The sequence below is a fragment of the Lygodium microphyllum genome, chromosome 3 (assembly GCF_053477565.2).
Source record: "Lygodium microphyllum isolate KBCC chromosome 3, Lygodium_microphyllum_v1.1.10, whole genome shotgun sequence".
NCBI lineage: Eukaryota > Viridiplantae > Streptophyta > Polypodiopsida > Schizaeales > Lygodiaceae > Lygodium > Lygodium microphyllum.
The window spans coordinates 171,186,226-171,208,902 of NC_141137.1; the positions used below are offsets into that span (position 1 = coordinate 171,186,226).

A 22,677-nucleotide genomic window follows, 5' to 3' on the forward strand; every position below is an offset into this window, starting at 1 on the left:
TCTAGCTAAAAAATCCCATTTTTTCTCATATCTCGGGTATCCGGAATCCGATTTAGGCAAGGTAAGAGTCTAACTTGGGGTTTTGGTACACTTCAGACGTGATGACAATGCCAGATCTACCAAATTCTGATCGCAACATTTTCTACAACAGATCTGAGTTGATTTACAGTAAGAAAATGTTATGCTCTTAGCTTATGTGATGCTCTCGAGGCTTAGTATTTGATGCCCATATACTTTGGGGATATTTGCCCAATGTTTTGAGATGCTTTAGGACTTGGTTTGAGCTTCCATAGTCTGCTGTACATTGTTTGGGTAGCAAGGTTTTATCAGGGATGGCTTATGCATAATGCTCTTTGTTGATATTCGGGTGTCCTCTTGGATGTATTGATGCTTGGTCATCATGGTTTATGCTCGGATATGCTATTTGAGAGCTATTGAGCCTTGATTTGGATGTGGACACTTTGTTGTTGGTTGGGATTTATGCTACCTTGGTTGACATGTTATTTTACCTCCAGTTTGGTTATGCCTATTGGTTTCGAGCTATGTCTTTGGGATATGCAATGAAGTATTGACCTTCGGGATACGACATCGAGCTTGTCTTTGGTTCCGAATATTGATTTGAGCTTGAGCTCGGATTTGGAATGCATTTGATGCTTCGTCTTGGATGTACATATGGCATGTATGTTACATATGTCTAACCGGTCGTCTTGACATGCTTGGCCTATGTCACTACTACATGCTACTTACATTGTTTGGAGCCAATTGCTACTAGTGCTTTGTCTTGGCTTGCATCTGGCTTTTGGGAACTTACTTGGGATATTTCTTGGCTTGTCAGAGTTGTATTTGGGATAGAGTTGATGTCTATGGATGCTCTAATTGGAGGCTACAGAGCCTATATGCTCATGATGTCTTATTGATATCTGGTATTGGATCTTTCGTCACTAGTGCTCTCATATGCCCTTCTTGAGCTTCTTGGCTTGATCCATATGGATTTTGTGCTAGTGGGAGCATCGTTGGATGTTTGACAGACATTGAGCAGGTGGTTTATGCTATTGAGCTTTGAGTCTTCTGAGACTGGGATCTTCTTCACTTGGATGTTGCATGGTTGATATGTCGTGGTTCATATACATGTACTTGGGCTGATTTGGGCTTCGCACTCTCTGAGCATATACCTATTTGTGTCAGGTCTTGCCAATGTTGTGTACACTTTGCCCTACTACATAGGGGGTGTGCTGGCTTACTGATGGATTCGTTTGGCATGCTTGGGTATTTGCTCGATGTCCGTATGACTGTCATATATTGATTTATGCCTGCTTGATGCTGGTTATGCTTTGACAGTCAGTGGTTGACTTGGTGCATTGATTTTGCCTAAAGTTTGCTCTCATTGTACCTAGCTATAATTTATTACAGCAAGCAGTTATGTATGGACTGATGTGGAATTTTTATGCTAAATCATCCTGATTTTATGTACTTTTGATGGTACTTGGTGGGCAGCATCATTAGCTATCAGTTTTCGTGGTCATTTTGTCTTGGTTTTGGTGGTATTTTTTTGGCTATTTACAACAAAAAACAATAAGTAGTTTTGAACTGTTTGCATTGTTTTGGACTGCATTATGGGTTCTTCTTCCATTGATAGTGCTATCTTCAACATCACTAAGCTTGATGGTATGAATTATGCCTATTGGAAGAGCCAAGTTTGGAAGGTATTGGTGTAAAAATCGCAGATAAAGCCACTAAGGATGCATGGCGAGCAGCCTGAAACTATGACTGATGACGAATGGGATGAGCTTGATGAGTTATGCAAGTCCACCCTCATCTTGTCTCTCACTAAACAGACGCATTACAATGTGGTTAAGAAAGCACAGAGTGCTTGGTAGCTTTGGGATAAAATTAAGAACCTCTATGACAAGAAAAGTCTAGCAAGTTAGATGTATTAGCTGAAGCAGCTTATGGACCTGCACATGAAGAAGAATATGACAATATTTGCTCATTTGGGCCAGTTCCATGCTATTCTCAAGAACTTAACTTCGCAGGGTATTACCTTTAATGATGAGGTTACTCCATTGTTTTTGCTTGGGACTCTAAGTGAGTCATGGGATGTATTCCGCATTGCCTTATGTGCTCCTGCTACTATTTTGAACTTGCCTAATGTAGAGAGTGCTCTTCTACAGGAAGAGATCAATCGTAAGAACTTGGACGCCTCTCATGTGTTGTGTGCTTTGACTGTTAGAGGTAGGGATGGTAATGGCAAGAATGACCGTGGGAATGGCCATGGCAGAGACTCGTAGAAGTCTAGGTCTAAGTCGCGTAGCAAGTCTCGTGGGAGAAATGCTAATGTGACATGTCATCATTGCGGCAAAAAGGTCACATACGCCCACAGTGTCATGATTTGTGCAATGAGAAGCGCAAAGAGAAGGGGAAAGACAAAGTATAGGAAAAGTCCCTTGATCGCAGCATTATGCCTACGAAATCCATTGTGAGAATCAAGGAGATAAATGTCATGCAGACTGATGACTTCGATGAGGAGTACATACTTGCAGCTAGTTCTTGTGATGCTACGTTGTTGACCGATGTTCACTCTATGTATGCGTAGTGTTGGCTTTTGGATTCTGGTGCTTCATTTCATGTTACACCATGCCGTGAGTGGTTCCACTCCTACCGCACTGTCTTTGGTTTAGTTCACTTGGGTGATGACAGGTCACTTGCTATTGTTGGCATTGGGGATGTACGACTGCAATTCTCTACTAGTAATACTTTTATGTTACAGGATGTATGTTATGTACCTGCACTTATACGCAGTCTTATTCTGCATGGCAACTTGATGATGCTGGGTTTCATGTTTCATTTGGGGATTTTACCTGGAAGATCACCCGTGGCAGACTTGTGCTTTCTAGAGGTGCCAAAGCTGGTAGCCTCTATCCTCTTGTAGTTGATGGGTCCTCTGTTGATCATGTTTTGTCAGTGGGTTCCATCCCACATGTATCTCTTTGGTATGCCCGTTTGGGCCATATGTCCTTGAAGGGGATGAAAATTCTTTCTGGTTTGCAATACTTACCGTCCCTTGACTATGTATGTTTTGATTCATGTGAGCATTGTCTTTATGGCAGACAGAGTAGGAATACACATAAGAAGTCTGGTAGGACACGCATGAGTGAGCACCTGGCATTGCTACATTTAGATGTGTGTGGCCCCATGCCTTATCAGTCTATGGGTGGTGCAAAGTATTTTGTGACATTCATTGATGATTTTTTGTGTAAAGTTTGGGCTTACCCCATTAAGCTTAAGTCCGATGTTTTGGCTGTATTTCAGAGATGGCTTGCATTTGTTAAAAACCAAACTAGGCATAGGCTGAAATGCCTTAGGACTAACAATGGGGGAGAATATGTGTCATGTGCTTTTGAGCAACTATGTGACAAGAGGGATATTAAGCGTCAATTGACCGCCCCCTATACCCCACCCTAGAATGGTTTGGCTAAGTGGATGAATAGAACCATCCAGGATCGTGCACGCAGTATGCTTAGTCATACATGCTTACCATAGAGCTTTTGGGTTGAGGCAATTAGTACAGCTGTGCATGTCATAAATAGATTAACTTCTAGTGGTTTGGATTTCCAGGTTGCAGAGGAGGTATGGACTAGGAAACATCCATCTTATGTGCATCTATGTGTCTTTGGATGTGAGACATTTTGCCATGTACCCAAAGACAAGCATACTAAGTTGGATCCTAAGAGTGTCAAATGCATTTTCCTTGGCTATGGGGATGCAGGCAAGGTGGGTTACCACCCCTGGGATCCACAAGCGTGGAAAGTCATCCGTAGCCATGATGTAGTCTTCCATGAAGACAAGATGTATAGGCAGTCTGAGAAGGTAGTCTTCCTTGGCTATGGAGATGCAGGCGAGATGGGTTACCGCCCCTGGGATCCGCAAGTGCAGAAAGTCATCCGCAGTCATGATGTAGTCTTCCATGAAGACAAGATGCATAGGGAGCCTGAGAAGGTGGTAGAGATACGCATGGTTATATTCCAGGAGGAGCCACGTGCTCTTGCACAGCTAGTTGGACAGCTTGTAGAAGTAGTACACATGGCCAGGGTGTTGGACTGGCCGCAGAGCTTGCCGTGAGACAATCTACTAGAGATAGGCATCCACATGATAAATTTGAGCCCTCAATGCATTATGTCTTGGTTACAGATGTAGGAGAGCCGCTCACCTATGATGAGGTTATGTGCAAGGGTGACAGTCACTCCTAGGAGAGGGCTATGCAGTTTGAGATAGACTCCCTACACAAGAATATGACTTGGGATTTTGTTGCATTGCCTCAAGGCAAGAAGGCTTTGCCATGTAAATGGGTGTACAAGCTGAAAAGTACCCCTGGAAACCCCAAGTCGGCTTATAAGGCAAGACTTGTCGCTAAGGGTTTTAAACAGGAGCATGGAGTTGACTTTGATAAAGTCTTTTCTCCTGTGGTCAAGATGACCACCCTACGTTTGGTTTTGGCCTTAGTTGTGCAACTTGACTTGGACTTGTACCAGATGGATGTCAAGACTGCATTCTTGCATGGGGATTTGCATGATGAGATATACATAGAGCAACCTAAGGGCTTTGCAAAACTTGGTAGGGAGCACCTAGTGTGCAAGTTGAAGAAAAGTCTTTATGGCTTGAAGCAGGCACCTAGGAAGTGGTATCATAAGTTTGATGCCTTTATGTAGTCATAGGGCTATAATAGAAGTGCTATGGATCCGTGTCTTTACAAGAAGAAAGCCCGTGATGGCTCATTGCTTATTTTGGTACTTTATGTGGATGATATGCTGATAGTAGGGAAAGTTCATGATAAGCTAGATGCTCTTAAATCTCTGTTGAAGAAGAGCTTTGAGATGAAGGATTTGGGACATGCCTCTCACATTCTTGGTATGTGCATTAAGCGCGACAGGCATCAGGGACTACTCTACTCTCACAGAGGGAGTACATTCATAAAGTCCTTGAGCGTTTCTGCATGCAAGACATAAAGCCCATTGGCTATCCATTACCTTCTTATGTCAAGGTTTCACAGGCCAATTGTCCGCAAACGGATGAATAGAGGGCCGAGATGGTCAAGATCCCTTATGCATCACCCGTGGGTAGTTTGATGTATGCCATGATAGCCACTCGTCCAGATATTGCCTTTGCAGTTGGTGTTGTGGCATGCTATATGGCTACACCTGGCAAAAAGCATTGGGATGCCGTAAAGGGTATCATGAGATACCTGAAGGGCACATCAGATATGTGTATTTGCTATAGCAGCTAGGATATAGGAGTTGTGGGATACACAAACTTCGATTATGCAAGACATGCAGATAGTAGGAAGTCCACTTCTGGCTATATCTTTACCTATGCTGGAGGTACTGTTTCTTGGATGTCCAGGGTTCAGAAGTGTAAGGCTCTCTCTACCACTGAGGATGAGTAGGTTGCGGCCATTGAGGCTTGCAAGGAGGCCATATGGTTGGGTCGTTTGGTTCATGACCTTGGGATTGATACAATACCTATGTTGCATTCAGATTCTATGAGTGCTATTCAGCTAGCCAAGAATCCGGTCTTCCATGTGAAGACGAAACATATTGAGGTGAGGTATCACTTCATACGTGGGGTCATGGAGGACAAGTCTGTTGACATTGTCAAGTTCTCCACTGACGAAAATCCTGCAGATTTGCTCACAAAAAGCCTCACTAATGAGTGCTTTGCCTTCCTTAGGAGATTGACGGGCGTTGGATGAGATGACGTTTTTCCTCATCCTGTTGTACATATGTGTACCTTGCACTATCTTTTCTTTTTCTTTTCACTCCTCACTAGGGTAGATTCACCTTTAAGTGGGTGGTTGTTGGGGGTAAAGGCGCCTTTGCCTAGTCGCCCATGCATTACTACACTGATAGTACCCGCCACTGCACACTGCAGGTGGTGGGTGCCTATCACCGTCACTTTATTCTTTATTCTTTTAGTGATAGTTTGAATAAAGGAAGGCCCAGTCACACATTGTGACTATTGGAGTTCCCATTTGTGTCTCTCTCTCTCTCTTGTTGCTCTTGCTCTCTGCCATAGCTCTCTTCCAATCAAGCTTCAATCCTTCTCACCTTTCAGGCATATATGTTCAAGGGAAATTTGAGTTGTGCCTTTGCTAGGGCCTTGTGGATGGGAATAAATTGTGCCATCTAGGTAAATATATCAACCACCACAAGAAAATCAAACCCCTTAGAGAAAGGCAGATTGGTGATGGACTCCATAGACATGGATGACCAAGGGAAATTAGGAATAGACAAGTGGTGTAGCAACCTATGAGATCGATTGTGAGGGACTTTGGCTTTATTGTGTCGTGTATCATATGTGAGTACAAATTCTTTGATTTATTTCAACATTTAACAACATGATTAATCTTGATAGATGAGATATTTTGTTTTATTGATCCCAAAATGTCCTATGTTTAGAAGGTTATGCATTATTCAAAGTATATGTAGAGTAGCCCTTAATAATAGAGAAAGCCTTCAACTTTTTGGAATCCTTCAACACTTGTGCACCCTTCTTGACTTCTCTTTCTTGATATTTTGTGCAAACCAATCCTTGGAAAGTTATTTGTTGACTTATCAAAGGAAGGTCGAATCTTTTGGAGATTTTCTTGTTATTTTGCAAAGTTGGAATTGTGTTGCTTTTAAGAGAGCATAATATTTTTTAAATCATGAATTGCATCTCCTTTTTTAGGTGTAAGATAGGACCGTCGTCTTGCTGGCTGTCGAATTGATATAATATAATAAAATCAAATCTAGAAAGGAAGGGATTGCATCTTGCTTGTGATCAATTCAAGACCCGATAACTTAGGAAGTACTCTATATTTTTATGTTTTGTAAAGATTATGATTTTGTGGGGTGCCGTGTCTAGAAGATGCCTCCATGTTTCAAAAGAGTCAATAATAGCCAAAAGTTTCTTATCATGAATTTCATAATTTATTTTAGATACTAATAAATTTTTAGATTGAAAAATATACTTGGCTATTGCCAACTTGGAAAAGGATAGCACTAAGAGCAAAATCTAATGCATCAATGTCCAAGAAGAAACGCTTGGATGGATGTATCAATATAGGGGCCATCATGAAGGAATTCTTAAGTGTTTGAAAAGCCTTCTCTACATTAGTTTTCCACATAAACTTATAATTTCTAGTTAATCATGTGACTACCATGATGATCTTAGCGTAATTCTTAATGAAGATTCGATAAAAGTTTACAAATCCCAAGAAGCATTTCACATCTCGAATTGATCTTGGTGTTTTCCATTTAATAATAGACTTCAGCTTCTTCGTATCCATTTACATTCCATTTTAGAAGAAACTATATCCAAGGAATTCCACTTTCATGAAGTTCATGAAAGTGGAATTCCATTTGAGAAGAAAATATATCCAAGGAATTTCATTTTTAGTTTATGAAAGAAGCACTTTTCCAATTTAGCATATGATTCCTTTTCACGTAGCTTATCAAGAACTAACCTTACATGATGCTTGTGCTCTTGTTTATTCTTGGGAAATATTAGAATATCATCTAAATATATTACCATGAAGACATTTAGGTACTCATGAAAGATGTCATTCATTAGATGTTGGAAGACCATTAGAGTAATTCTGAGACCAAATAGCATGACAACATATTCAAAGTATCCATATCTTGTGCAAAAAGTTGTCTTACATTCATCATCTTCCCTTATTTTGGCAATATTATAATCCCCACAAAGATCAATCTTTGTGAATATCTGCATGTCCTTGCTAGTCACACCAGTTCAGTTGGCAAAGCATACATTAGAAAACTAGGGCTTTGATATCATAAATCAAAGGAGACTCCTTCTCAAGTGCAAGTGCAAGCCAAGAGAGGGTTATACTTTAGAGGAGTATGCCAATAAGCCCCTTGAGAAGCATCAAGATAGTGCTTAGATTGCATGCATAAAAGCAGCCACACCTACTCCAAAAAACCTCTAAACTTTGTTTTTGTTCCATCAAACTCATTAGCTAGCCTAAACTTGAGATCCTTCTTGTAACTAGGAGGGTGGCAACAAGATATCAAAATGCCTTTTTGATGTAGAGTAGCCTCTAAGGGTTCGAAGGTCTTGGATGGCTAATACCAAAGCTTGGGGTTTCTCCACTTGTAGTCGTACATTATTATCATGGATTTCATAAATTTGTTCTTGAATATTTTTTAAAGTGGTAATGACACTTTCCATCACCATATCCATCGTAACTAGACAAGAATAAGTATGTAGTCTTATCAAACTATTATGAGGGTGATAAGAACTTATTGGTAAGGACAAGGATTACTACTACCTCACAACTTATAAGGGATTGGCTTGAAGAAGGCGATGAAAAAGAAGACCTTGATCCTTTATTGCAAGATAAGGATTTACAACAATATATTTACAAGGGATTGACTTGAAGAAGATGATGAAAAAGAAGACCTTGATCCTTTGTTTCAAGATAAGGAATTACAACAATATACTTCTTGATACAAGATTGATACAATGGTGTTTACGACAAGAATTACAAGACAAGATCTTGATACAAGACTAGATCAACTACAAGACACGATAAGACAAAGCTAGAGATATATGGCTTTAACTAGAACTAGTGGGATTGACCTCTCATAGAAGCCTCACAACTAGCATTGGCAATATTGAAGGGCTTGTAGCCAGGTCCCCTATTTATACTAGAGTTGAGGAGATTAAGGAGAAGCATTTAGATGATTATATCATTGATGACATAAGAATCACTAATTTAAATAATGACATAAGCAATGCTAATGTAAGTGTTGGTGCAGGCACTCTTCTAGAACCTAGTAACTTTTTGCAGCTTTCAGAAGTTTCTAGAAGATATTAGGTTTCTTTCTCCGTGAAACTCCACAATATTATTCGGTATTAGGCATGAGGTGTTGAACATGTAGAGTTCTCTCTATTCAAGCATTGATACCTTTGTCCTTGCATGGTGCTAGGAGCTAAATGTAGCCCTATGAATAACAAAGCATGTTTGTCCTTCTCTTTCCAATACAAGGCACTTGTTTCTAGTACCCCTTTATTAACATCTCCTAACATTTCTTGAGCATTGGAAGAAAGGTCATTTGTGTTGACCATGTAAGAAAGATTTGACCATTGACATTTTCAATATGAACATTCAAAATAGAGCTTGCCCAAAGTTTCTTGTGCATTTGGAGAAAGGTCATGTGTAGACTACATATGAAATATTTAACCATTGAAATGTTCAAAAATGAACATTCAAGCTAGAGCTTGCTATGTCTAATGGAGAGATCTTACTAGTTTATAGGGAACCGATAATGTCGAACTCCTTCCAATGACTCCTTCAAATGTGGTAAGATATGCAAATATAGTTTGAAAAATGATACACGAAGATACTCAAAACAAAACACACTAACTCTGTTTCCATTGATAGCTCAAATCTTTTATATTTGGTTCAAGATTGAATTACAATCAGAAGTCTAGTTCAAAGTGCTATCCATAAAGACAAATGATGTCCATGTAGCTTTCTTCTACTTTGCCTCCTCCTCCTCTTTTTCTTCTTCCTCTTCTTCTTCCTCTTCCTCTTCCTCTTCCTCTTCCTCTTCCTCTTCCTCTTCCTCTTCCTCTTCCTCTTCCTCTTCCTCTTCCTCTTCTTCTTTTTCCTTTGCATTATCCTCCTCCTCCTCTTATTCTTCTTCTTTTGCACCTTCAATCAATAATGGGATGTCACCTTAACTTGTCTTAACACTTACAATTGTTGGTAGATTCTTCAGTACAAATAGGTTTAGCAACCATCTCAACACCTATATAGGACCTTGATGATGATGAAATAATAATGATAAGCGGTTCTCTTCGAGATGAGGGATGCCTATGATTCTTGATTGTAAATACATGAGCAAATGTTTAGTTGATCAAATGAGTCTAGAAATTGGCCACTTATTGCTTACAACCTTAGTTTTGAGTTTTTTAGGGTGCAATTTGGGCTAAAACCCAACTTATTATGTAGAGGGGCTATTTTCGGAGTTTCTAAGCCCAAAAGTTAGTCATGTGACTCAAAAAACCCCCAAGATAGCCTTTGGGCAAAAATTCATCCCAATGGATCTCTATCATTTCTTGATTGTTAATATGAGGTCAAATGTTTAGTCAATCAAAGCATGAAAGTTTAGAAACTATGGTAAAATTGTTGAGAATCAAGGCAAAGACTAGCCTCTGTTGCCTAGTTGTCATTAGTCATGTGTGATATAATAAATAAGTCAGTTTGACGACTCAACCATGGTTTGTGCGTATGATCAGTTATAGTGACCTATCTTAGTTTTCACAGTAGTGTTAGATTACGACTCTTTTTCTTTTGTATATAATAGAATAATGAAGAGAAGAGGGATCACTGCCCTTTGTTGACTAGAGGATCTATCATGTATCTTTCTCTCTCCCTCTCCTTTGACATGGTACCGGAGCAAGCTTTTCAAGAGTTGGAGTTGTGGAGCTAGACTTGGTCTTCAACCTGTGAACTTTTTGATCACATCAAGGCTTATGGAGTTGGTTTTGATCTTCATTTTGTGGATGTTTAGGTTATCAAGGCACGTCAAGTCATTATCTCAGGCTTACTGAAGCATCGTTAAGTGCTTCTCTACCTTTGGATTGATCCCACATTTTATAGCATGCCTTTAGGCTAGGCCTTCAGGCTATTCACACAAATTTACACCTAGTCTCTATTGCTCAAAGTTTGACTTTGGACATAGCTCATACTTGTTGAGTTTTCACACTTGGATGTTGAAGGGATGCTTGGCACTGAGATTGGCATCATATTCAAGTATTTGGGCACTTTGATAGGGCACTAATCTTTAGCTATCGTTTGTATACAACATAAAAAGTGTTGTGATGCACATTGAGATAGCATGTATGCCATTGCTTGAAGCTCACTAGAGCTCAAATTGATGTCTATTGGTACTCGAATGATGCTTTGCTATTCTAGGATGTCATGTGGGATGTTTTGAGCATTGTTTGCTTAGAGTACAATTGGTTCACTACTGGTTATAGCATACATCTACTGGTTATTATCTATAGGAAGACTCTTTGTCATGTTCGTATGAGTGCTATACAACCTTTAGGACTAATCAAATCCAAAGAGATTTATCAACAATTTAGTAGAGGTTAGTCTCTACCACTAGGTTTTGACTTGATTTTAGGGTTCAATGTTAGTCTTTTCGTATATGAAATCTAGGGAATATATAGCGCAAATGAAGATCTTGACATCAACCTATATTATATCTTTTGTAGACTGTTATTGTGAAGTAGAAGAAGAGTAGAAGAAGAATAAAAAAAAAGGGTTTTCAACTTTCTATCTTATGTGTATTCTTTGTGTTTTTGTGTGTATCTTGTAAGAGCTTAGGCTTCCTCTCTCTTTCTCTATCTTTTCATGGTGTCAAAGCCTTGTCTAGGGGCAAGAAAAGCTCAATAACCATGACTTCCATGGTTGGAAGTTTAGATTGAATAATTTTCTTATGGGTAAAGCTTATTTGGACTACATTGAAGTAGATAATGCAAAGGCTTCAGAATTTTCACAATCTTATATTGAGCCAATAAAGATATTTAAGGAATAGATCTAGGGTGCTTAAAAAGCTATGTATTCACTTTCCATCAATGTTTCAAACAATATGATTGGGCATATACAAGATGCAAACAATCCTACAAGAGCATGGAATAACATGGTCAAGTATTGAAGTCTTAGTTAAATAAGATTAAGTGTGGCAATTTTCTTATCAATGACTATGCATTGAAGATTAAGAGTATTGTTGAAGCTTTTGGATCTACTAAAGTGCAAGTTGATAATAATGATATAGTGGCTATATGTTTGGATGGTCTAAGCGAGGAGTACAAACAATTTTGAACCTCCATCAACACAAGAGATACCATTTTTGATTTTGCAAATTCATTACCTATGTTGATATTTAAAAGAGAGGAACTTGGGACTTGTTATATCTTTGTTACAAAGCAAGAATAGTTCAAAATATGTGCTCTACTCTAACACAAGTAGAGGCATATGTTGTGGGGATAGAAGTTGTAGTGCTAGCCATTGTGGGCAAAATTAATGATAGTATTATGACTCACAGGAGTAGTCACATGCAAGTTGTAGAGGCCAATTGTGAGGCAGGGGAAGCCATGAAGGACATGGCAGACAAAACATAGGCTATGATAAGAGATAATTCTATCATGGTAGTTAGAAAGATTATAATAACAAAGAATGCTATAATTGTGATCAAAGAGGTCATATTGTACATAATTGTTTAGAAAAGAAAAGAGATGAAAATAATAAAAACAGATGCAGAGAGCCTAACAATATGTTCTCTCACTTTCAAATTTTAAGAATCTGGTTGAGAAATACATAGGTATACATATTAATAAGTACATGAGATCAAATAGACGAGGAGAGTACCTCTCCAATGAATTCAGTAATTTTCCAAAACAACATGAAATACAGAGGCAATTTAGATTAGGTATACTCCATAACAAAATGGTGTTGTTGAAAGAAAGAACAAGGATATTATACAAATTGCATAAGCTTTGATGGTGGTTGAAATGACCACCCCTCATTACTATTAGCTAAAACTATCTCTATAGTATCATGGACAAAACTCCCATTGGTATAGTGCATAATGTGACACTAGAGGAGATTTTATTAGTAAGAAAGTAGATTTGTCACATATTAAAGTATTGGCAAGAAGCCAAATTTGTCACACGTTAAAGTATTTGGTTGCATTACATATATACACGTGCTTGGTGAGCTAAGAATGAAGTTGGATCCAAAGGCTGAAAGCCTTGTATTTGTTGACTATTTCTTTAGATGAGTAGTAGGTATACTGCTAAAAAATTGGTTGTTGTAAATTATGTAAAAGAAAAGTTGATTGTAAAATATAGGCCCACAATCACAAACATTGGGTGGGCTAGTAGAGTTCTCTTCTAGTATGTCTACTGAAAGACCCTCAAGTGGTAGGTCACATATGGGCAGCACCCCTATACATATAGAAAATGTACTATGAAAGGGAAAACAAAAAGTCATTGAGCCACTTGGTGTATCAAATGTTTTTAAAGGTTATTCACATGCAAATGGTGAGTCTGATGGCTCAAATCAGGGCATGGATGAGAAGTTTGGGATTCTATTGTTTATACACCTAGTACGAAGAAAGTCAAAGCTAATGAAAAGGGATCATAGATACCCCATTCAGTGTACAAGTCAACTAGAGTAAGATACATATGTAGAGATTGACATATGATGGTTACGTGGCTTAGCATTATGCATATATATCACTGCATTGGGACACAACCATGGACAAAGAAATATCTACACTAAATTTAAACAAACTTGAATTTGGTACCATTGCTTGAGGAAAGAAATATGTATACTACAAGTGGGCTTACAAAGTAAAATATAATGTAGATGGAAGTGTGAACAAGTATAAAGTAAGTCTAGTTGTCAAAGGTTATGCATAGACTTATGGAATTGATTATAAGGAGACCTTTCCTCTAGTGGCAAAGATGGAAATTGTGAGTGTTCTCATTGTGGTGGATGCATCAAAAGAGTGAGTATTGCATCAAAGGAATATAACGAATACATTCTTGCATGGAAAGTGTGTATGGAGTAGCCACAAGGTTATGAAAATATGTGTTGCCCCCATTATGTGTGTAAGTTGCATAAAGCCTTGTGTGGGTTGAAACATGCCACTAGATTGGTTTCCATGTTGCAAATGCTTTTATGTGCATCAAATAGACATGGATATTATTGTAAACTACCTTCTATATGGATAATATTGTTGGAGGTGACAATGTGTAAGAGATGGTGCATGTGAAGAGTCTTCTCAAGTAGAAATTTGACATGAAAGATTTAGGAGAGCTAAAGTAATTTCTTGGCATCAAGGTCATTAGGACATCTAAGGGAATATGGCTCCCATAAAGATAACATATCTTGGATGATAACAAAGTATGGTATAGATTATTGTAAGTCAAACTTAGTGCTAATTGATCAAAATGTGAAGCTAAGTACTAATGTAGGTGAGATATTAGAGGATTCCATAATATATAGAAAGATGGTGGGAAGTTTGATCTTCACTACTATCACCGGACCAAATTGCAGCTACACATTTGCTTTGGATAGTTGGTTTATGCAAGTGCTTCATAGACCTCATTTGAATAGTGTGAGATGTCCCTTATGATACCTTAAGCTAAAATTGGATTATGATAGCTTTCATAATGTAGATTTGATGCTATAATAGGTGTATGGTTTATAGTGATGTAGATTGGGCATGCACTATGTTTAATAGGAAGTCTACCAGTGGTTATGTGTTTTCCTTTAGGAGTGGGGTTATGACTTGGAGCAATAAGAAATAGCCCCCACTACTACACTATCTAGTATAGAGGCAAAGTACATGGGTGCTGTTATGGTAGCAAATGAGAGAGCTTGGTGATGAAAGCTACTATGATTTCAAAATACATGTAGATAAGAGAGTTGTCAATTATTGTGACATGAGTAGTATGTAGTTGGCAAGAAACCGAGTGTTTCTTGCATGCACAAAACATATTGACATTCATTACCATTTTGTTAGAGAGCAGGTCTTGGTAGGTGACATTGATCTCACATATGAGAGCATAGAGGAGCAAGTCACAAATATTGTTACCCAAGCCCTAAGAGCAACAAAGCTTCAATATGAACCATAAAGAATGTGAAATTTATGATACATATAACTATCATTCAACATGGAACCTTTAAATAATCCTTGAGTACAACTGATGTGACTCATTATGGCTCTCAAATGACCATGCTTAAACCATATCCAACTCTCCTATGAATGGAAAGTACCTTTATGTTTACTATTCACTTCCTTTATTTGGGATCTACTTGACCTACTTTGAATTAACACACCATTGATTACATCAACTGAGAGTGCTAGTAGGGTAATCTAAGACCTTAGGTTTTTATCTACCCTTCGTGTCTCAAAATGATTTAAACTTATGGCAAGGGTGCAAATTTATATGACAATAATGTAGAATCTTGAGATGGCATGTGTTTCGAGGTTTTCATGACTTAGTAGTGTTTGAAATGACAAGGTTGTAGAAAGTTGAAATGATTAGTGCATTGTGGATTTCCTAACTTACTACCCTTGATTATGCACTATGGTCTTCTCAACTTAGCAATGCCTTAATATTTTTGAACCTATCCATAGGGGAAAGGTAAAGATTCCCCACAAAATTATCACAATATTCTACCTAGCAATGGCACGCTAAAAATTTTGCGAAAGGGCTAGAGAACAAGTTAGTGTATGGGTTGAAGTTGTTGATGCTTGCACATAGTAGTAAGCAAGATTTCTTCAAAATTTGATCACTTGGGGGCAAAGCACTATGTTGTTAGTTGGTTGAACTTTCCAAAGCTTTTCATAGAGTCTATTGAAACAAGGGTGGACAAAGCCTCAAATATTTAACACATAACAACAACTCCTACTTCAAGTTGGAGTGATCCATCTATATGGGAGAGTCTTGTGAAGTTATCTTTTCCACTTGATGGCCTATGGAGAGTAACACTAAGCTTGAAGGTTGGCTATTTCACAATATGACGATGGGCTAGGAATGACACGCTATGGAGTGGCATCCTCAGAGAGCTCATGTTGTTTTCTAAAAATGCAAAGAGGAATATATGTATCATATGTATAATTGCTCACAAAGAAGGATTCATATTTAAAAGTAGCTTCCCAGCCAACTTATAAAAGTTGGTTTTTTAATCCATTGAATCCAAAAAGGCAAAAGCATCGTCCATCAATCTAGCCATGATAGTCTCTTTGACACCCATACCAAAATGACATGTTTCTATAGGTTGATTTTGTAATGCAATCCCATCTTCTCAAAGGCTTTCTAAAAGGCTATCCATCAACCCATGATCTCATAGCAATCCCACATTATATGCTTGACGATCTCCTTATCATGCCAACAAAAGTTGTAGGGGACCCCAAAACTCAATTTATCAATCATTAAAAGTTTGTATGAGTGCAAAGTTTAGCTTAAAACAAGGGCTAGACTTTCAAGGCTTCCTAAGCCTACATTTCAGTGTGTGAATCGTGCCTCTTGGGTCCACTTTATGTCAAACCTTTTGAGCTTTGAACATCCAAGTGTTATCCCACTTCTCAAAGTCTTTCCTCTTTCGCATAGGCTCAACAAGTCTGCCTTTAAGATTACACCATTCTTCAAGAGAAAGTTGACCTTTTACTTGAATTGGTATTGGCCAAGAATGTTTCTTCCTAGCAAATAATTGCTATAGGCAGTCACTTTCAGCATCATTAAGATTAAATTTTTGACCAATGGTGTTGATTGCTTTAAAGTAGTGATATTTCCCATCCCATACATGCTAATATCTAGTGATCCTCTTTCTTGCAACAACAAAATATAATTTTTTGTTATTAGTTATGGGGCAATACCAAGCTTGAAGCACCTCAAATTGCATCCATGTACTCCAAAGAAGTGAGGAAACACCTCAACCATCTTCATGGCCTTACCAATTCAGTTGTCTGATAATAGTTGTCCATGCCTTGAATAACATTTGTGAAAGTTGAGATTGAGTGATATTCCCTTCCATCTTCTTGCTAAGTAATATGTCTTACAGGCTCACACCCAAGATCCCATCTCCACTACATTTAGCTTTCTTAACCCACATATAAATTATATATGCTTAGAGATTGATGATTGTCCAACTTTTTATGAATTTGAAATGACAATGTCGAGGTTGAGCGCATCTTTCTTAACTAGAGTAGTTATCTGTTTCCATGAGATAGAAGCCATGCCTCTTTTACCCACAAATGACTAGCAAAAGAATAGAAACAAAGATTCAATTTTTCTCCAACATCCCTTTGGAAAAGGGAAAAGCATCACATTAAAAAGCATAATAGGAGTCACACAATACTTAAGGGTAGTAATTCTACCAGCAACGCCCTATGATAAATTGTTGTATTTTCTTATTTCACCTCCAAACTTGTTCATTGTTCAATCAAGATGTTGGGGCATAGGAACCATTCAGCCAACACGAGCACCTAGTATTGAAAGACTTGCCCTTAAAAAAAAAAAATATTGCAAACCAAATGCTGAAAGGTAGCTTCATCTTCCTCTAATTCCAGTAGCAAAAATTCATTTTTTTAAAATTGCTAATCATAGAGTTCAAAAGGGAAGCAAATTCATCATAGACACCCACCAATACATTGAGAGAATGAGCTTCAACCTTAACTATATTGGAGTTGTCCTTAGCAAACATTTGAGTGTCAAAGTTTTGCTACCATTAGGCATAGAGGAGTTGTCTTATCACGCCTTGCTTTAGCATGGAAGAACATGGATTTCTTGCGTGGAAGAACATGGATTTCTTGAGTGCCCATAATTCTAACTTGAGTGAGAGTCGCATGAGATCCAAGTACCATCTTAGGCTTAAGCTTAAGCGCATATGCCAAATTGAAGAATTGACACCAATGGAATGATGGGAGGCTGGAGGCACCTTATAACCCAAAGAAGCCATAATATTTAAATGCTGGTTCATACTCGAGAGGAGGAACCAAAGGGGAAGTGTGGGTTCCAGCCTTATCGCTTCTTCGTGCGTTATCCAATAAGCCTCATCCGCAATACAATTTCTGCCCAATACAAAGCGAGCGCTTTTCTCTCGCCTCTCTCCACACCAGCATCACAAGACACCGTGTAGCAATCTTGAAACCAGCTCGAGTTTATCGGCCCACGTCCTCACAATCACAGACGGGAGCGTAGCTCTGCACATCCCCACTCCCGGACATGGCCTCCAGCCTTTTCTTCGGGTCCACAGCCGTGATCTCTCCTGCCTCGGTAGCCGTGTCAGAGCTCAAAGCAGGCAGCAGCAATGTCTCCCCCTCTTCAAGTAGATCTCCTGTTCTTACCATGGCCAAGGCCTCGAGCGAGGGAGAGTCAGTGCAGAGCCGGAGAGATGCCATGACAAGATTCGCCGCAGCTCTTTTGCTCGGCGGAGGTCTTGCGATGGCCTCGGCAGACAGCGCCAAAGCTGGACTTGTGGAAGACCTCCTCGCTAAATCTGCCGCCAACAAGGTACGGTATCTTTTATCTCTGGAGCTTTATTCGGCATGGCCATACTTCTTCAGATGCTAGAGCTTGGTTTTGCTGACGAAAAAGTTCGCATTGGAAGATTTTGCCATCGTCTTGCCTGAGGCTATCATTCTGTTAAATAAAAAGATTGCAAAGATGTTTCTGTTGTGGCCTCATGAAGCAAGCTAAGGTTCAGTGATGAATGATTTTGCCATGGCGGCTGCGATGATTGGATAACTTTAATTCCGTCTTTGACAGACGATGTGTGATGTCATGGTTACAGGAGTTGAATGACAAGAAGCGGTTAGCCACCAGCGGAGCCAACACTGCGCGCGCATACACTGTGGCTTTTGGAACTTGCAAGTTCCCAGAGAACTTCACCGGCTGCCAGGACTTGGCCAAGAAGAAGGTGATCTATGTCACGTTGTGCTTTCTTTCAAAATTTGCCATGCCTACCACATAAAGGCATGCTATCCAGCAGGCTTTCAGCGGTTCTAGGACACTGTATTTTAACATTGTACATGTACTTTGTGTTGCAGAATGTCCCTTTCCTCTCTGACGACCTCAAACTGGAATGTGAGGGGAAGGACAAGTACAAGTGTGGCTCTAACGTTTTCTGGAAGTGGTAGAATACTGCCATTTTCATGCCTGTCACGGATACGAGAACTTTCCTCTCCAGCCCCTGAAGAATGTATATCTGCATAATTTGTAACATCCAATCTCTGTAAGATTGCCATCGAAAATGTCTACAGGTGCTCTCAAGTTCTCTTCACTTTTGACCTACACTAGTGCGGGACTTCCCTTGTTATGAATAGCACGCGATTCTTGTTTGTTTCTATGGTTGATACAGTAGTGACGTGTGTGTGTCAATCATCAGTGCTCGTATTGCTATCGGTGTCGGTGAAATTGGTGCTGGTCTCGATACGATATACGTGAACAGATGCGCTCGCTTGGTCTGCTTGTAGTGGCTAACATCCCACGTATTTTTGCTTGCTTGCCGCGGCCATCCGAAGTGTTGCTCTGACATCGAGTGCAAGAGAGTAGCCCTAGTCATGAAGGCTCTCCCTTACTTTATCTAGTCGATCAGAACCAATTGTTTCTTATATTCAGTGTACCCGTTCACGTTCCAACGGGTGTATAACATTCTCGGCCTTTGCTTGCTTACTAAGTTTTACAAGTTCCCACAGCACCGGATCCGAAGCAGCGGGTAACCATTGTCTTCTGTGTCCAGCGTTTATCCGTTGAATGTTTTTGGCACTCAGTACTGAACCCGAAGCAGCAGGTAGTTGATCACAAGTTTCTCCTGCGTCCATTGATCTCTTCATCGAATGTTTCTTTGGAACGATGGATTGTGAATGCTTCATATCATCAAAAACCGTAAGACGACAGCCTTTATAAATGGCTGTCGTATCTCTTTTCTCGACCTGCCCCGCCCTGCACAAAATTTGGCCGAAATTGTATCCTCCCTGTTGATGTTATCGCTCGGCCACATCCGAATATAACAGTTGTGCGTGCACAATGAAGTGGGATGGACATAAAAGCACCAATAACGACGAGCAGCCAAGAGCGTGTTCCGGTGGATGGTAGGATTCTGCAATGAAATTGCAATGAAATAAAAGCGTTGAACGAATTTGAAGTGATCCTTCGATGGATTTTAATAGTAGGTTGCTTGTCAACGAGTGGGCGAGGAAAGTTGCTGGGTGCTCAATTATCTATTTCTCATCTTTCTTTCCCCTCTACCATCTCAGTTTCTAAGCTGTTTCATTTCTCTCGGTCTTTCTTTGTCCCTCCTCTTATCTTTAGATATTTTTTCTCTTTCTTTTTTTCTTGAAATCTCAGTTCTCTATAAATTCCCTCTCTCTCTCTCTCTCTCTCTCCCTTTTTTAATGTTCTCTCATCTCCTTATTTCTTCTTTATTTCTATCATTACAAAATTTATAAATTTGTAATAGAAAACGTGAGATAGACATGCAATCTCATCCACACATGGCCTCAAGAAAATATGTGATTGCTTTGCATAATGTTTAGAAATGGCTTCCTCCCTCCCTTCCCCTCTCACATTAATAAAAAAACTAAAAGCTATTTATGTAACATAGAATGTCAAACATACAATCTCTAACATATTTATGGAATGTCAATTATTCACATATGCATATGCTTACTTTTACACATATTTAGAAATAGCAATGTTATATTATAATAGAACACAATTGAACCAAAGACCAAACACTACAAAAGGATTTTAAGGTGCAAATCATTTTAATCTCAAAGTAGAATATTTAAAAGTGAAGAAACATTTAGCATCATTATCTTTGGGCTTTTTCAACCGAGTGGGCCATGAAGGGGAGATATAAAAGATGATAGATTTCATTAGCAAGCCACGAGGTAAATTTAAAATGTCCTACTTTTTGTCCACATAGGCCAAGTCGTGTAAAATATCCTATAATTTGTCCACACGTCTAACTATTTCCAAGTACCATAGGTTAATTGTTGATATCAATTAGAAAATGCAATGTTTCCAAGATGCCTAATAGAAATAAAACCTCCTCTTCATCGAAGAATCATTAGCAGAATGATCAACTTGAGCAATATATGGAAAGGAAGCAAGGGTTGATCCAATACTATCTCTTGGTAATCACATGAGAGGCAATAATCTTACCTCTCTTTTTAGCACTTGCATTTGAACATAATCACAATATAAGTACGTGGAACTACTAACACAGAATATTTCATTCTCAAAATAAGGATAGTTGGCCAAACATTTGTGAATAATTTAGTAGATATTAATAGATGTTGATGTAATGTCACAAATCAAGCCAAATCATCGAACCCATTCTTGAACCAATGTCTCGATATCTTATTAGTACTAGAGCATCGTAACATCTTCTTGTGGCCAACCTTGTATATATGCAGTCGAAAAACATTATGTACATCCATAGTATACAACTTCCTTAAGAATAAGGAGCTTGATATCTATATTGACATCATGTGAACTCTCAATATCGCTTGCAAGTTTTCTCTTTATAATATCATAGCTTCATACTACACGCAATGTGTACATCTATATTGACATCATGTGAACTCTCAATATCGCTTGCAAGTTTTCTCTTTATAATATCATAGCTTCATACTACACGCAATGTGTACAGTAGTTTCTTTTGATAGATAAGAGCCAAGTAATAGCCCCACTCTAGGGTAAGTATATGAAAACACTGAACAATTACTAAAACATGAAAAAGCAATTCCCTTCTAAAAGAGTATATGCTAACCAAACATGGCATCAAGTGCAATTCACTCATATGTCAAACAAGTGGCCCTACATGCTCATCAATAACTATATTTCTGAAGAAAAAGCAATGCACATCACTACACTTTTCAAAGTACATCCTTATACATAATGATTGTGATTGTATCCCCATCCTTGTTACCTAATGGGACTTTCATACTATGTAAAGATTTTACTCTTGGAAGTACATACAACTGACCATACGATAATATTTGTGCTTTTAGATAAACCCCAATGATAGATAAAGTATGTCCTTGCAACTTGTTGATTGTATTAGTGAATGCCAATTAGATGGGAAACTACCTATAGTTCATAGAAGGTGGTAGTTGCGTAGCACTGGAAATTAAAGTAATCTTAGGAATAAAAACTCGTTTGCCTACATTTGTCGATGTTATCAGCCCAACATCTATCACTTTTCTATTGAAGGTTCTACATATCAACTATGTACCATTACACAAACCTCTTATCCTGGATTTAGGTTTATAAGAAGAATAACATGTGCATCTATCTTTAGCAACAATAAATGAGGAGGAAATCCACCTCCAAGATCTAATATACTTAAATGCTCAATGAAGTATAAAAATTGAGACATTTATCTTTGCAATTGAATTTGCATTATAATACCACCTAACCTCTCTAACATCAATTGCAGTGCATGCTCATTCAAAATAGCCACTTACGTATTTTACGATGGAAGTATAGCCCGCTCATTGAAATACGTTGTATTGTCACCCACACTAGACACATCACCGTAGAAACTACCAAGATGTTATGTCCTTTTAACACTACCAATCAAGATTGCGATAGTCATCCACATTGGACAAAATAAGGCTCGTTGACTATCATCTCAATGACTGAACAAGGTCACTTTGAACAAGAATGTTATAGGTGGATTGATTACTCAAGTCTACTGGGATTTTAAACCATGAGTGAGATGTATGACCACTCATAGAAGCAAGGTAGCAATACTGCACGATGTTGTTGCTAATACTCACCTTCACAAGCAAACACTTATACAAAAAAGTCTTTCTATACCCATTGTGGCCATCCAAAAAGAATATATCCTCAGTATTTGCATCAATAGTATCCATAACTATACTAAAGGCAATTCTTTGTCCCTCATTCAACATTGTCTCCATAAATTCACAAACCCTACATTGTTCCAATATGTTGTATGCATATTTATCTTGCAAAAGGGGATTAGCATGTAGTTGAGAGTTTGGTTGATAAGGTTCTGGCAACCCATCAAAATTAGAGAGTCTTCACCCTATATAGAGTAAAAGTTCCTAAAGA

General features: G+C 38.7%; 1 protein-coding gene across 1 annotated transcript; it reads left to right on the forward strand.

The window, feature by feature from the left end:
- Positions 1-17,688: 17,688 nt before the first annotated feature.
- On the forward strand, positions 17,689-18,871 carry PSAN (photosystem I reaction center subunit PSI-N, chloroplast, putative / PSI-N, putative (PSAN)). Its single transcript, XM_087675071.1, has 3 exons — positions 17,689-18,102; positions 18,383-18,508; positions 18,639-18,871. The coding sequence occupies exons 1-3, from the start codon at positions 17,815-17,817 to the stop codon at positions 18,726-18,728; spliced, it is 504 nt and encodes a 167-aa protein (XP_087531197.1). The 5' UTR covers positions 17,689-17,814; the 3' UTR covers positions 18,729-18,871.
- The last annotated feature ends 3,806 nt before the right edge of the window (positions 18,872-22,677 follow it).

Excerpts from the sequence above, each read along its gene's own strand:
- PSAN (XM_087675071.1), top strand. The coding sequence starts at position 17,815 with ATGGCCTCCAGCCTTTTCTTCGGGTCCACAGCCGTGATCTCTCCTGCC. Across the intron at positions 18,103-18,382 it reads CTAAATCTGCCGCCAACAAG|GAGTTGAATGACAAGAAGCG; the intron begins GTACGGTATCTT and ends TCATGGTTACAG. Across the intron at positions 18,509-18,638 it reads AGGACTTGGCCAAGAAGAAG|AATGTCCCTTTCCTCTCTGA; the intron begins GTGATCTATGTC and ends TTTGTGTTGCAG.